This window comes from Lycorma delicatula, chromosome 1, assembly GCF_047948215.1.
Source record: "Lycorma delicatula isolate Av1 chromosome 1, ASM4794821v1, whole genome shotgun sequence".
NCBI classification, from domain to species: domain Eukaryota; kingdom Metazoa; phylum Arthropoda; class Insecta; order Hemiptera; family Fulgoridae; genus Lycorma; species Lycorma delicatula.
Window position 1 is genome coordinate 360,173,618 of NC_134455.1, and position 17,423 is coordinate 360,191,040.

General features: G+C 30.2%; 1 protein-coding gene across 1 annotated transcript in view; it reads left to right on the plus strand.

The window, feature by feature from the left end:
* The window catches only part of LOC142317925 (nose resistant to fluoxetine protein 6-like), a 65,772-nt gene that overhangs the window by 11,587 nt on the left and 36,762 nt on the right, over positions 1 to 17,423 (plus strand). The window contains exons 2-4 of the mRNA XM_075354463.1: positions 11,026 to 11,335; positions 13,638 to 13,989; positions 16,032 to 16,108. Coding sequence (XP_075210578.1) covers positions 11,035 to 11,335; positions 13,638 to 13,989; positions 16,032 to 16,108 — 730 coding nt within the window. The 5' untranslated portion in view covers positions 11,026 to 11,034. The remainder of the gene's footprint in view (positions 1 to 11,025; positions 11,336 to 13,637; positions 13,990 to 16,031; positions 16,109 to 17,423) is intronic.

The window sequence follows — 17,423 nt, forward strand, 5'->3', positions numbered from 1 at the left end:
TTCCGCTGTCTTTTGTTAAAGTTAAACAATGTCACGCTATTTGATTGTTATGAGTTAAATTTGGAATTAACCGAATTAAAACAAGGAGTAAGTGAAACGTCATTTCCCTTTTATGAAAGAATAAAAATATTTGTTGTTTAAAAATAGAAACATAAGTTACCTATAAAAACTAATATATTTGCGAATATATTCAAAATTTATCTTTAAAAGTTATTTAATAATTAGGTTAACTTATGAAAACCAAATGTCCTACTACCCTCGGTGATACTCTTAACATGTAAATGATTTTAAATTGAAAATTGGTAAAATAATTAGAGTAGTGGATAAAAAAAGGTTTTTGCTAAAATTCAAAACATTTTCAGTCAAAGACCCCGGGGATTTCAAATTAATCACAAAATTTTCTTTAATCAAAGTCATAACCATTTAGTATCTAGAAATATTTCGTACAGAAATCCGAATCCCTTTTAAAAGTCCCCAATTTATAACCTATGGGTAGGATCGATAAAAGTTCAACATTATTCAACCGATTATTGTAAGAAGATGAATGCCACTGCTATCTTAAACACAACAGTGTTAAGACTACTTCAACCAGGAATTCAGGGAATATATCGAAAGGAAATCTGAAATATTAGTTTAAATGGTGAAATGTGAATTTGATCTCGAGAAAAAAATATATTCCCCTGAAATTTCCTTTATGAACAAAAAAGTAATGTCTCATAATTCGAAAATTATACTCTCAAAATTTACAAAATTTTCCATATGTAATTTAAGACTGTAAACAAATTCTTCAATATGTAAACTGAAAGGAAATATTAACAATGTAACATATATAGGAAAAATCTTTCGATTATGAATTTGAAAATTAAGAAAAATCGAATATTATTTATTTTTTTCACGTAATTTTAAAAAAGTGTTGACACTGATATTATGAATTCGTTTGTTAGGAAGGTTATATAGGATAAATTAAGGAAAATTTTACAAATGAACCTTTCAAAGTTGGGACGGCAGATAGCGTCACTAAAGGATTTGTTTTAAAATACCCTTCATTAGGTAAGAACAGAATACTATTTGATTTTCATAAAGAATTTGACTTGCTATTAGGATAATGAAAAAATTTGCGAATAAAATTATTTTTTCACTATTAGTTCCATTAGAACTAAAATAAGCTAATTAATAATAATAATAATAAACTAATAGATAAATAAATACCTACATAAAGATAAATAAATAAATTCCTATATACACAGTCCGTCCCACAGGAAAGTGAGTCATGTGAAATAAAATATAAGACGTTGTATATTTTTATTTTATATGATTTTTATTTAAAATAGGCTCCTTGTGAGTCAATACACCACTGAAAGCGTTGGAAAAATAGTTCGAAACAATTCTGATACTCAACCTTTGAAATTGCCTGCAATATCATGGCCGTAGCCCTCTGGATATCTGAAATCATGTCGAAGCGATGAAAATACTCGAAATACTGAAAACACCATGTTTCATCACCTGTTACGATGTAAAACATGAAATCTAGGTCCCTAGCGGCCGATCTTTTCACGTCTCTGCAATGATCCGCTCTGCAATTTTTTTTATCGTCAGTGAATGAGTGGGGCACAAAGCGACAACAGATCTTCTTTTTGTCTAAATTTTCAGTTAGAATGCGATGTACAGTTGTTTTATGAATTCCAGTGATCTCTTCAATTAACCTCATCATTCATCATTTGGAAGAATTTTAGCCATTTTTTGAACATTTTCTTCTACTCGAACTGTCGATGATGCTCCTGGACGTGAATCATCTTCAATGCTCTCTCTATCATCACGAAACCTTGCATACCACTTAAAAACGTTTTTACGACTCATTTCTTCACTACCGTAAACAGTATCATTTTAAAAGTGTCTATGGCACTTTTACCCAATTTAAAACAAAACTTAATATTTGCACTTTGCTTCATTGCTCCTTTCACTAGTTCAAAACATACTGTTAAAGTTTTGGTTTACGAGCAGTCTGTGATTCCAGCGCTGTTGAATTTAAAACGGGAGGTAGTCTGAATACCACGCTAGTTAATTCATGTATCCGTTCACAGATCGCATTAGTAGTTACGCAAATATAAAAACAGTCTCCTTTCTTGTTGGACGGACTATGTATACTACTTAGTAATGAAATGATGAAGTTCAAGAAAAAGCTGAAGGAACATCTGCTAACGAGTTACAATGAATAGGTATAGGCAGGTCTAGACAGATAATAACATTGAAATTAAAAACAGTAAATGGTGAAGCTTTCCTATCGTATCAATTTATCAGGCTCGAAAATTCCGCTGTCTTTTTTTAAAGTTAAACAATGTCACGCTATTTGTCAAATAATTAACACTAACACTTTTTTTTTTCATAGTAATGTTTTTGGTTGACGTAGAAATTTAAAGTAAAGCATTCTGATTGTCGTATTATAAAAATTTTGTAAACAAAGTAAATATTCAAATTTTACATGTCTAAATGTGATACTCGCAGGTAAAATTTATCAAAAAATTAGCCAATCAATAAGTCAAATAATACTTATTAATGGAACTACAGATGAAATACCTGGATATAGATACCCTGAAATTTATAAAACAGAGTTCAACAATCAAACTCAAAAGATCAAACGTCCCTCCTACTTCCAGTGGAATTCGCGAATTTGGGTTAAACCAAAAAAAAAAAACACAGCTCGATTCCGGTAAGCATTAGTTTCGATTTATCAACTTTAAAGAAGCCCTGCAACATTCCAGTCATTAGTATTATTTTGAAGAGAATTCAAGATGAAATAAATCTTATACATTTAGATAATACAGTCATATCCATCAATCTATAGGAACATAAACAGATAGTTAAACTAGTATTTGACAGATTTTTCAGAAAAATGTTAAAATACAATTAGATAAGACAAATTCTTTAGGAAGTGTTAGCATATTTAGCTCATTTAGTAACAGCTGATGACGTTAAACCTTACCTAAGAGAGTGAAAGCCATCAGAAAATACCCTATTCCAAAATCGACTGAGGAAATAAAATGATTTTTAGATCTTCTGGACTACTATAGGAAATTCATTAAAAAGTTTACTAGTATTACGAAATCTTTAGAAAAATGTTTTTAAAAGGCGTAAAAGTTGAGATAGACAATCCAGAGTGCGTTAACTGTTTTGAAAGCTGCAAAGACATCTGATCAAATGTACTACTACTCTAGATTTCGTAAGTGTTTAATATAACCGTTTTTAATTTGCGATAGACGTGACTCTTAGCCATAATAAAAACATTACCGATCTTCCAACAACCTATGCAAGACGGACTCTCAGTGTTAGTGAAATAATGTTTTACCGATCATAAACCACTGCAACGACTATTTTCGATAAAAAGATCTAATTCAAAACTCCTGCGCTGGAGATTAAAGTTTGAAGAATATAATTAGGATATAGCGTATGAAATGGGAAAAGACAATCAAAATGCCGACTTATTGTCAAAAATACGGTTAAATTTTAATAATAATAGTTCCAAAATTTGCTATGATCAATATGGGCAGAACAACAGCAGAAACAGTGAACTTATATTTTCTCGAAATTAATCAGTCAGTGACAGCCATTATAGATGAAAAAGAAAGCTGTAGTGGTGATGTAGAAATTATAAAAAATGACTATCAGGCGGCATACCATTTTCCAAGAAAGCAAAAGAAGGGATTATCAGGTTAATTTACGAAATATTCTTAGTCTTTAGTAAAATATAAGCCTCAAAATGTTAAAAAACGAAAACTAGATTATTTGTAGAAATATCTGAAAATGATTTTGTAAATTAATAATAATGATGATGAAAATTTTATAAAATAATTTTATAAAAAGTGTAAAATACAATTTTTTTTATTTTGAAAGGGATTTTTATTGAAAATTCGACCTTTTATGGTTAAATATTTAAAACAATTTAACTGTTTTACTGAATTGTACAAAGAAGCACTTAGAAGTAATCGACGAAGACGAATAGTAAGTAACTATTATATGGATAAAACTAATCATCTACAAATGATCCAGGAAGCTTACGAACAAATCAAAATAAAGTATTATTGGCCTAACTAAAAAAAATCACACCCAAAATTTTATCAATGATACCAAGTATATTTGATAATGAAGTACGAGAGATTAAACTTAGATCGATTGAAGTAGATCGAGCAAAGTAAACCTAAAAATGAATCTAACATCTATAGCTGCAAAAACACTACAAATAATTCATATGACAGTTTCATAATTAAAAGAAAGGAAATTTTGAATATAGTCGATAGTTTTTCCAAGTATGTCCAAGCGTATCTATTAGCAGGGGAACAAGAATTAAAATAGTGAATAAAATTTTTAATTATTTTTCCCATCACATGTTTCTAGAAATAATAGTTTCGGACAATGGCACGCTGTTTAATAACACATCAATTAAAGAATTAATAAATCTTTATAAAATAATATTACGAAACAAATATTATACGAGGTTCGGCTGATAAATTATGCACACTAGCATGCTACACGGAGACAAAAGGTACTATCGAGTTGGGCGTGGCAGCACAGATAGCTAAAATCTCCCTCTACAAACCTACAGTAATGAGTTGATATCCGTTTACCGGTTTTTTTTTCAGTATCCGCTAAAATGGAGTCGAGTACGGCCAATATGTCAACACGGTTAAAAAAGCGCGCAATGATCGAATTTTTAACAGCAGAAAATGTGAATCCTACGACTATTTTTCATCGTTTAAAAGCGGTTTACGGTAGTGAAGCTGTTGACAGGAGTACTGTGAATAGGTAGGCGTTGAAATTTTGCGAATGTGAAGCTGGTAAAGCGACAATCGAGGACGCACCTCACAGCAGATGACCAGTTTCTGTGACTAACGAGAAACATCGAAAGGAAGTGGACGATTTGCTTCAAAGTGACCGGTGAATCACCCAGCAACGCATCACTATTTAGTTAGGCATATCTAAAGAACGATTAGGCCATATTATTGACCCGTTGGGTTACCGTAAAATCTGTGCACGATAGGTACCGAGCAAAACCCACCGGGTTGGTCTAGTGGTGTACGTGTCTACCTAAATCAGCTGATTTGGAAGTTAAGAGTTCCAGCGTTCAAGTCCAAGTAAAGTCAGTTATTTTTACACGTATTTGAATACTAGATCGTGGATACCGGTCCACGATCTTCTTTGGTGGTTGGGTTTCAATTAACCACACATCTCAGTAATGATCGAACTGAGATTGTATAAGACTACACTTCATTTACGCTCATACATATCATCCTCATTCATCCTCTGAAGTATTATCTGAACGGTAATTACCGGAGGCTAAACAGGAAAAAGAAAGAAAGAAGGTACAGCCCAAACTCTCTGATGACTCCCCGCAAGCTGAAGTTTGAGCCTATTCCGCATCCGCCATACTCGCCGGATTTGGTTCCGTGCGACTTCTGTTTCTTCCCTTATCTCAAGAGGGATCTCAAAGGAAATCATTACACCACCGACGTTGAGGTGAAGGAAGCTGTGGCCACTTAGATCCAAGAGAGACCGCCAGAATTTTTCAGTAATGCAAAAACTTGGCACAAGTTAGGAAAAGTGTATCTGCGTAAACGGGAATATTGAAAAATAAATACTGCATTTTATAGCTAAGGTATTATACTTTGATTCATTTTTTATTTCATTCCAATATCTCTTTTCATTCCCATGCTACTCATATATGTGTAAAATTTATCAGCCGAGCCTCGTATAACTTAACACTGTATTATATTAGCACTCAACACCCACGATCCGATGAGCAACAGGTACCGAGTCAACCGGGCGATCGAGTTCAAGTACCAGCCACCGAGCTACTTTTTTACACTTAAATATTAATCATTTATTTAATTCTACCTCTCACCTGTGCCATCACAATGTAGCAGTAATTTAAATCATTTTTCGGAATGGGGCTGCGATTTTGCAATAACTTTTGTTTGGAGAAATTGTTATTTTTTAACTGTTAACAAATATGCCTAAGAAAAATATGATCTTAATTGGTCAAAATTTTGAGATACTGAGAATGACCAAGTTCTACAGCCTCACCCCCTAGATCTTTTAAATTGAAGATTTAATAGCATTAATGCCCCATATGTAGAAATAATCTGACCAAGTTTGATCATAATCGGCTCAGTAGTTCTGGTGATATAAGGTGATCTAGAGGCCAACATCGAACACATACATGTACATATGAACATTAACATTTGGAAAATTTCCATTTGGTTTTTTGGGTCCTTAGGTATCAAAATGTCAAGATCCGGTGAAAATCACAAATATCCAAATTGGATCGATTGCAATACTTTCCCTTCTAGAGCTGTAGCTCTGCTATACCGCTATCTAAACGGGAAAGTAAAATGCATTAAAGAAATTAATCAACTTTCCCATCAAACGTTACTAGAAATAATAGTTCGGACATGTGGTTTAATAACAGATCAATTAAAGAATTAAATCTTTATAAAATAAAATTATATTTCATTAGCACTCAACATCCATCATCCGATGGATGGTGGATGTCGAAATATTACATTCAAAGATATAGTACATATAAAGCTTATAAGAATATAAGAGTCTTAAAAGACTTCCTTTTAGCTAAACGGAACACTAGTAAAAAAACATGTCAATCCCATTTAAGTTTTATGTTAAAAAGATACAAAAACAAGGCAAATAAATTTAATTCTATAAACAAATAACTTAAAACAGCAAAAATTAAAGCCAGACAACTCAAATATAAAGAAAATATGCACTTATCAAAGTTTAAAAGGCCTAGGAAAGATAAAACAGTTCTACACTCTTACTTTTATTAAAAATTTAATAGATTCTAACCTTATTCTGAATGCTATTCCTGGTTCTTCCTGTTTTTCAACGCAGCCGAAGCAGGATTCACAGAAATAAGAAATATTACTTAGCACAATCTCAATAGATATGGCCTCAGTAAAATTACAGTTTTCATATCAAACTTTCATACAATATTTTAGTTTAAAATCAATATTTATTTGTTTAAAATAATTTAAATTATTATTATATTAAATTATTTTAGTATTAACAATGGACAAATTGTAACAGATAATAGGATTATGGTTAGAGATATAGTTATTTATTTTAAAACATATTAATCATACTAGAGAATTAATTAATAAAAAATGAGAGATTATTTCTGTAGCAAATAGTCATGTGTAAGAAATAAAAGAGGTGCTTTTGATGAGCTAGGCCAGATATTAAAAGCCCACTGGTCTAGTACAGTGGTTAACTCGTCATCGCAAATCAGCTCATTTCAAAGTCGAGAGTTCAAAATCCTAGTAAAGGCTGTTACTTTTATATGGATTTGAATACTAGATCGTGGGTACTGGTGTTCTTTGATTGTTGAGTTTCAATTAACCACACCTCTCAGGAATGGTCGACCTGAGACTGTACAAGACTACACTTCATTTACATTCATACATACCATTCTCATTCATCATCAGTAATTCATTCATCAGAAGTAATACCATACAATGGCCGGAGGCTAAACAGAAAAAGAAAGAAAAGGCCAGATATTAAAAGCTTTAACAGGTAATTTAGGTGGTTATGATGGTCAGAAATTTGAAAAAAATGTTATAAGATTTATAAAAAATAGTCAGGAAAATATTTTAACTCTTAAAGCCTTTCAATATTTAATTAATACAGATATTATTAAATAATTCAATAAATGTTCAATGTAGTTGAAAAACATTTCAGTGAATTAAAACAAAAAATTAAATGTTTTAAAATATTAAATGTTTATGAACCATTAGAAAAACTTTATTAAAGGATTTATTAAACCATCTATTAATTGTATATATTATTATTTTTTAAGCTTAATTCAAGAAATATAATACTCTTTAACTTCATCTAAACTAAGAATACTCTACCCTACTATAATCTCCATCAAAGAATTTTTTTATGAATAAAAAATAAAATTTCCTAGTATTATGGTTATCAATTACTATTGCTACCAAAAATTGAAATAAAATTTAATAAAAGTAAATTTTATAATTATCTTAAAGAAATAGTGTACATTTTAATTACATGATTATTGTCCTCCAAACCAGAGATTATATTGGTTGATATTATTATACAAAAACACATTAATGTAATAAAGCCCAACTTTATTACAAAGCCCAACAAAAAATAACTATTAAAAACTAAAACATACGACTGCGGATAAAAAACATTGCTCTTTTTGTTCTGGTTTGGTTTCATTGTGATTTTGAATTGTACTAGCAAATACTCTGTTGGAATTTTGAAAATCGGACAATTGGTTGTGAAGATATAACAACATTTCCGAATGACCACGATCTGTTAGATTGAGAGCGTACTTGATGCATGCAAATGTTAGCCTTCAACCCAAATACCCCATTTGAATTTTGAAAATTGGTTGATTGTTTGTAGAGATATTATAAAAGCACCCTTTGCACCTTCCAAAACTGCGCCCCAGGGACAGCCCCTTTGTTAGTTTGTTACCGATTGATGGTGATTATTGGTCTAGCATCGCAAATGTGCTCGCATCACCTCACCACTCAAGCCTCATGTGCAGTCCCCACGGGAAGCCCATTATTATTAAACATAAATATTTTTATTTATTTAATATTATATTATTAACTTAGATGGAACAAAGAGATCTGGTAGAAAACCTTGGATATCAAACAAATGGTGAGAAAGCGATAGATAGATTACACAAACTCCCTTTTTTTTGTTTTAGACTCCGAAACCACTGTAAGGTATTACTTCAGAGGATGAATGAGGTGATATGTATGAATGAAAATGATTTGTATTCTTGTACAGTCTCAGGTCAACCATTCCTGAGATGTGTGGTTAATTAAATCCAACCACCAAAGAACACCAATATCCATACAAATTGGTATGTAATATTTACAAAAAAGGGGATGTTCCATCAGATTTCAAATAGAGTGTTATTGTCATGATACCAAATAAAGCAGAAGCAGATAAATGTGACGAATAAAGAACAGTTAGCTTAACTACTCACGCATCAAAAATATGTATTCTGTACAGAAGAATTGAGAGGAGAATGGAAGAAGTGTTAGGAGAAGACTAATTTGGTTTCAGGGTATAGGGACAAGGGAAGCAATTTTAGCGCTCAGAATAATAGTAGAAGGAAGATTAAAGAAAAACAAACCAACATACTTGGCATTTATAGACTTAGAAAAGGTATTTGATAATGTTGACTGGAATAAAATGTTCAGCATTTTTAAAAATTTGGGATTCAAGTATATAGATAAAAGAACAATTGCTAACATTAACAGGAACAAAACTGCAACAATAATAGTCAAAGAGCATAAGAAAGAAGCCGTAATAAAAAGCTCCTATCAGCAGCCGGAAGGTGGAGGTAGATTTCACCGGTGCTAAGTAGGAGATAAAAAATATTTTCACCTTAATGTTAAGAAAATCTTCAAATTTACTCAATACGACAATGGTTGCATATGAAAGAATTTCACATGTTTAGCAAACGACATGTGAAATTTGATATGAAGATATGTCAAAATTTTCCGGAATTCAAATCATGATACCTATTAAAATAGGTACCTTTCTTATGAAATCTACCTTAAAGGGAGTCCAACAAGGACATTCCCTATCCCCATTACTTTTCAATCTTTACATATTACTAGCAGTTAATGTTAAAGAACAATTTAGATCCAGAGTAACAGAGCAAGTTGAAAAGACAAAGATGCTATGATTTGTTAATGATATAGTAATTCTAGCTGAGAGTAAAAACGATTTAGAATAAACAGTGAATGGCATGGATGAAGTTTACACAAGAACTACCGCATGAAAATAAACAAGATCAAAAAGACAGTGATGAAATGTAGTAGAAATAATGTAGCTGGATCACTAAATATAAAAACAGGAAGAGAAAAGATAATGGAGGTGGAAGAATTTTGTTATTTGGGAAGTAGAATTACTGAAGATGGATGAAGCAGGAGTGATATAAAATGCCAAATAGCTCAGGCGAAACGAGCTTTCAGTCAGAAATAAAAATTGCTTACATCAGAAATTAATTTAAGCATCAGGAAAACATTTTTGAAAGTATATGTCAAGAGCATAACTTTATTTAGAAGTGAAACTTGGACGATCGAAGTACCTGAGAAGAAAAGATTGAGAAGCTTTTGAAATGTGATGCTACAGAAGAATGTTGAAAATCAGATGGGTGGATAAAGTAACAAATGAAGAGGTGTTGCAGAAAATTGATAAAGAAAGAAGCATGGAAAAATATAGTTAAAAGGAGACAGAATTATATAAACCACATATTAAGTCATCCTGGAATAGTCGCTTTGATATTGGAGGGACATGTAGGTGGGAAAAATTATACAGGCAGGTAACGTTTGGAATATGTAGAAGAAATTGTTAGGGATGTAGGATGTAGGAGGCATACTGAAATAAAACTACTGGCATTAGAGAGGAAATCTTGGAGAGCTGCATCAAACCAGTCAAATGACTGTAGACAAAAAAAAATATATATATATTACTTTATTTTATTTAATGTAAATGCAATTCTATTATTTTTTAATATTATTCATTTGATTGGTTTGAATCATTTGGTTCAAACCAAGCTCACATAGTGATAGAGGCTCACAGTTCACAGTTCATTAATTCAATTCATTACATTTTTTGCTTCAATTGGCATATCTCCACTACTGCATATTTATACAGCTTATGACACTCCCAGTAATGTAAGGATTCCCATGAGGGGTCATATATATTAATCAGTTCAGTCGTTGGAGCTGAAAAACATACATACACCCTAAATTCATTACACTGCTTTTTGGACAGTTGTGTAAAAAAAAATGTTCATCTTTTCAAATTATTTACTTTGAATCAACTAATAAAAATCAAATAATGTAATAATAATTCCTAAGTTTAAATATTTGTTAAGATCAAACCCAGAATTGAACTTGTTTAAAGTTACAGTATTTAAATATGACAGTAGTGTCAATTAATGAACTGTCTTTTTTTTTGTTCCAGGTTGTAGAAATGTTGTTATCAATAATTATTCACATTACTTTTCTACAAATCCTTCACTTAAGCAATGCTGATTCTTCAGAATTAGTGCAAACAGTAGATCCTATTGATACCACCAATCACCAAAAGTATTTAATTATGACTTCAATAAACCAGCAGAATTATACAAGAAAATTCATTGTTGATGTACTGTGGAATGGCATATCTGAATTATCAAAAAATAAATTAAGTGGAAATATGATCCATTGTCTAACAACACTGCAAAATTATTATCAAGCTGTCATTAAAACCCATGAGTTATGGGCTTTAAAAAGTAAGTAATAGAAATCATATTAAAATAAGTAATTTAAAGTTCCAAAATAATTCAATTACAAAAATTATAATTCATGAGAATTCCTGATTATGAAAGTTTAATTACAAAGTATAAATAAATATATTTCATATTTTTTTGATGTATTTAAAATAGAACATTACACAAGAAATATAAGCTACCAAAGTATTGTATGACTTTCCTGGCTATTAATAATAAAAATTAAAAGAGTTAGAGCCAATAAAAGAAAAATAGAATATATATAATTATTAAAGGTGGGGATAAATTTTAAGAAACATTCTTCTAAAAGTATTCACACATAAGTTATGCTTAACAAATTTGCTGAAGTAAAGTTTCCTCTAAATCTAACACTCTTCAATAAAGTTAAAAAAAAGAAAAAAAATCTTTCTGCACTTTAGGTCTGGGGTCTATAATTTAAAAAAAAAACTAAACACATTTCTTGATAGTTCTATATATGAAGTATAAACTTGCAAAAAATTCTTGAAGAAATATTTAAACCCAAGGGAGATAGAACAAAAATACAAATATTATATATTTCAATTTTAAGAATGGGGTTTGATTTTTGAAATTTGTTTGCATTATTTATATATGCACTGCAGATAACAAAATTTGCTTTAATAAATTTTTTCTAAAATGCTTCTGAAGAAAATCGAAATTAGTTTTTTTTCAATATCCGCTACCCCCTTAATGAATTTAAAAAAATAATGGTATGATCAGTGCTTTATATTTACAAATATTTGAGCCAAATTTGAGAAAAATTAGTTTGATAAATTGTGAGATCCATGATCTCACAATTTATTTTTAATTATTTAGGGCTCTATGAGCCCTAAATAATTAAAAATAATATATAATGAATGTTTTTTGATCACAAGCTGCCAATATTCACGATCAGACAATTCAGCTAGTGAGTTCAAGTGAATTTTCTGGTATTCAATTTGTTATTCAACAGAGATGTAGCAATAAACATTTCTCACTTCTTATGTTTTGTGAGATATGAGTGCAATAGCGACAGATCAATCAAAGAAAATATTAGTTTGGCAAATCAGTACCTGGTCATGCAACAGGGTGTCTTTTTTATGTATTTTATATAGCTACTAAAAACTATAACATAGATTGGATAAAATTGTAGTATATAGTAATGGTGCCAAGGCAATAATAGGAAACAACAGTGGATTTCTGAAAGAATTAAAAGATCGTCTTATACCAAGGACGGAATGAAAAATAAAGTTTTATTAGAGCAAAAATAAAAAAAACTCAGGCTGAAGACACAGTTCACTCTGAAAATACCTAGCGATTGAAAGGTTAATGTGTATTTATAAATGTTTGTAATAGATTATTTTTTTCCAATAAAATGATTTAATTATTGTTTACGTACAAAGTTGTAGGCTAATTTCCCGATCCCCCTTTCATATCTCTGTGGGGGACTCAACACCCAGATTGAGAAATATTGGTCTATATGAACTAGTTGGACCCTAAAAAGTAAAAAAACCTGATACCTAATTTTTGCCATGATCTCCTCTTGATTTTTGCCACACTTTCCTCTTTAATATACCTATTCTAACTATATTTACTGGGAAGGTAATATATAAAGCATGGTGCAAATAAGATCCTGATTGTAAATCATTTAATGTGTATTTTTAATGAGAGTAGGAGTAGGTCATAGATAAAATCTACAAGTTATTTGAACATTTTGGATATTCAGCTTAGATTGTTCAGAATATCTAACTTGATGAATGGGAAATTAGAATAATTTTTAATGCTTATTATTTGGATGAGATAAAAAAGGAACCATATCGACTGACCAATTTGCCAACTCATATGAATGCATTTCTTTACTCAACTGAAATGTTAGAGTTTAATATTTCTAATTTTTCTAATTTAGTTTATAAAAATAAGAATAGCTGCTCATGCTATGAATTTCAAACAATAATAATTTTTTTTTAAATGTCAAAATTATTCATTTATATATATATATATATATATATATATATATTTATATTTATATATATATTTTCATAATTTTGGTTATAAATAATTCCAGGTTAGAGTACTGCTCTGGCATTTTTCACAAGCTGCAAAATTCTAATCAATCTTTATAGAAACTACTATTGAGGATCACTGTTTTGTTGCAATTGCATGACTAAATAAATTAATTAATTAATTGCCATCTCTGCTGTATGAATCTGTATGTAATTTCAGAAACCTTTATAACAAGCTTAATTGTCATATAAGTTAGAAACTATCACACATCATAATTTATATACATGTATATATTCTTTTACAGTGTATGATGCATCATCTGGTATACCACCAGGCTTCTTGACAGGAAATATTCAAGAAATGGGTTCTTACGATGAATGTGTAGAAGTAATTCACAAACCAGATGACTTCATTGGACAATATTGTATTATAAAGTTGAATGACACATCTTTACCTCTTCAAGATCATATAACATTAAAAGAAATTCCAGTTTCTTATTCTCTTTGTGTTCCTTCAGTTTGTTCTGCTCAAAATATTCAAAATATTATTAATGTTGGAGTGAAACAAATGAATCTGAGTTTATCATATATAACTGAGGAACGGACTTGTTTCACAAGAAATATAAAACCACTTAGCATAAGTGATTGGTTTGCCATGTCAGTATTTTTCTTATTTCATAATTATCGAGTAAAATATTACAATTTTTTTTATTTATTACCATTTAAATTTAATTTTTATCTATTAATTCGTGTTTTTTTTATTTTTTGTGTGTTTACTATTCTGCAAGAATATGAATATGTATTGGAAATAAAAAGTACATCTAATATTAACACTCTTGTACTTAGGAAGTAGATCTCATTTTTCAGAAAAATTTATGAACTCTTAACACTTTCAAACATTGTCCATACATTACAGGACCATAAAAGTGGTCTTAGATTACGCAAATTTGTTTTCATTTTATTTTTACTTTTTGTATAATTTATGATATCCTGCATTTCTGTAAGATTTAAACCATATTACTGCTAGTTCTTTTAAATTTCTCCTACAGTACCAAACTTTAGTGATAGATACCAACTTTACTTCATGAATGCAAAATTGTACTCGGTCTTATCAGAGAAAACTTTTAAAAAATATCTGTTGAATAAACTGATCTCTATATAACTGGATAGAGAATCCTTATGGCATAAAATACAATTAAGTGTTTTATATTGAAGCATACTCCAGTGCCACAGAATGAGCAGCTGGGAACTAAATAAAACCACTGTACGCTTGTGCGACTATAATCGTGAGGGTAGGGATGTTTATTTTACTCAAGTCAGACAACCAAAAGAACAGTCATTTTTACAACACATGCAGAAATTTACAGAAAGCTGTAAAAAATTTATATAGAAATCAGTTGTATATCAGTGTTAAAAATACAAAATCAGAACAATTCTACTGCATCGGTTTGAAACGTAGTTTTATCCCTACTCTTACGCTTACCTCTGAACAGGAGCTGTTTCGTTTTATTTAGCTACCACTCACTTAGTGTGGTGCTAGTTTATGCTTTAAATTTTACCAATTCCAATACATGGGATCCCCTATCCAGTTATATAAAGATTAGTGGTTGAATACCATGACAAATCATCATAACACTAAAAAAAATATTGATAATAAAATTTTTCATCCAAAAAAGACAAGCTCTGCCAAAAATAGCCCAGAAACAGATGTGATGATCTCCAAAAAATGAGTAATTGCTGCACTGGATATATGTTGATAAAAGAACACATTCACATTCTAACAAGGATACACATACAACACATAATGGAATGAGTTTTTGCAACAATAGGAGATTTTTGCAACATTCCTTTTTTTTATAATTATCAGTATTATTGTTTTTAGTGGTTTATTAAATTTAGGAAATCTTTTTTAAACCTTTTTGCTTTTATTTTGTAATCAAATAATACATTTGGTCTATGTTGTGTTAATTTAATCCTTTCTTTTTGACAAATTCTGTGTGTTTGTGAGGCTCATATGGTTCAAGCATATGCAGTTCATAAATTTTGTGTGTTGTACGTAAAATTTGCATGTTGTGGTTAATATCTTGATGCGTGTCCGGTTTTTGTGAAATGTGTACAAAAACGTTTCTCTTATGGCCTGTACATGTGTGTGAATCTGTCCTTGTATTTTTGTATCATCAATCTCTCCATTACAGTAAAAGAACACAATGCAGAATAAACAGAAAAAATAATTTCTTGATCTCTTCATATTCAAAATTTATAACAAACATTTTTAAAATGTTTAACTACAAAGTAGCACACGAAATGACCAACATTTGGTTTTGTTAAAAAACATGTATTTGAATCGCATTACAGAAAAGTAAAATACAGCGTGTTTACTATGAAACTATTATTTTATGGTGCCATAACTTTATTCATAATTTAGATTAAATGGATTATTTCACTAAATACAATTATCCTCATTCATAAAATGTTCAAATTTTAGTTGTTCATTAATTATATTTTCATTGCTGTTTATTATTATCTGTATTTTCTCTTTTTCAAACATGTATTTTGTTGTATTTTTAAGTAAACATGTCGAAAAAAATCAACATTTGTTTTTTAATAGTTTTTTTAAGAGATAAATAAAGTTAAGACTTAACAAAAATATATGTTAGCATATTTTTATTAAAAATGAAATATATCTCTTTTAATTACAGATTAACATTTACACTCATCGTGGGACTCTGCATTATTGCAACTATATATGAATTTTACTTTCAACCATTTTCATCAGGTAAAACTTAATATAAATCCACAATGTATATATATTATTTTGGACTAAAAAACAAAATATGTTTTAGAATAAATTATCACGTATTTATGATTTTGTAATAGTTGAACAGTATAAGATAACAAATATTAGGAGGGCTATCCAGAAAGTAACTTACGTTTTGAAATAAAAAACCAACCAAATAAAAAAAAAAAAATTTTATTATATACATTTGAAAGGGATAATATTAAACTATTTTTCTACATAGTAGTCTTTTAAATTGAGGTACATCATAACGATACACAAGCTTTTCAATTCCTTCTCTGTTACCATAGATTTTTGGCACCCATCTTGCACAAAACTTGTGATAACCAAGCTTCCCTGATACAATTTCATGCAGTAAACTTCGTGAATTTTGGGGGAAATGAAACGAGAGTTCCGTAATCGTAATGTGGCGATTTTCATCGTCAATTCATCAGTCACAAGGCTGCGGTCCTCATCATGAACAGTGGTGCGGCCGTAAACTGAGTGTACTACTGCCTCACTCCACCTTCACTCATTATTCCATCTCCGTACACCTCACAAAGTTGCCGATGAATTTCTATTGATTTGAGGTTTTTTTGCCAATAAAAACCTAATCACTGAACACAACTCGCGGGATTTTCTATTGAAGCGCACATTTCAACAATTCACAATGAACAAAGTAGAAAAATCATAGTCCACACGCTACGACAGCGTACTAAGTGTAGAAACATTTTGACGCCAAGATGGCTGTTCTATCCCCACCCATCTTCACGCTAGGCACAAATGTAAGTTACTTTCTGGACCGCCCTCGTAAACTGCAAATACTAATAGCTAATTCACTATCATCTGCTCAGAAGAAGGGTTCATTTTATCTGTTGGAGTTCAGACAGGCTACATTACTTGTTAACTTCTTATTTGTTAAGGTATAAGTTTTGATATTCTTTCAAATACGTTATTTAAATAACTTTAATTATGAATTTGTTTATTTGCTGTAATCGTCATTATTCTTGGTTTTAATAGGATTTTTTTTTTTTTATATGATATAAAATTAGTGTGATTGGTTTTCTTTATTTTTTGGTGTAATAGAATTAATTCTATCAATCTGTAATTAGCTAATCTGGCAAATTACGTTACCCTATAAAGAAAGTTTTATAAAATTGCAATCATCTTTATAGAATCCAGAAATAATCATAACAAGGTTTCATTCTTTTGATCATCATGGAGGAATAGTACCACCAGTCTTTCATTTAGAAAGTTCTGGGTTTGAATACAAATCACACTTGCCATTTATCATATTCTAAAAATGCAATAATCA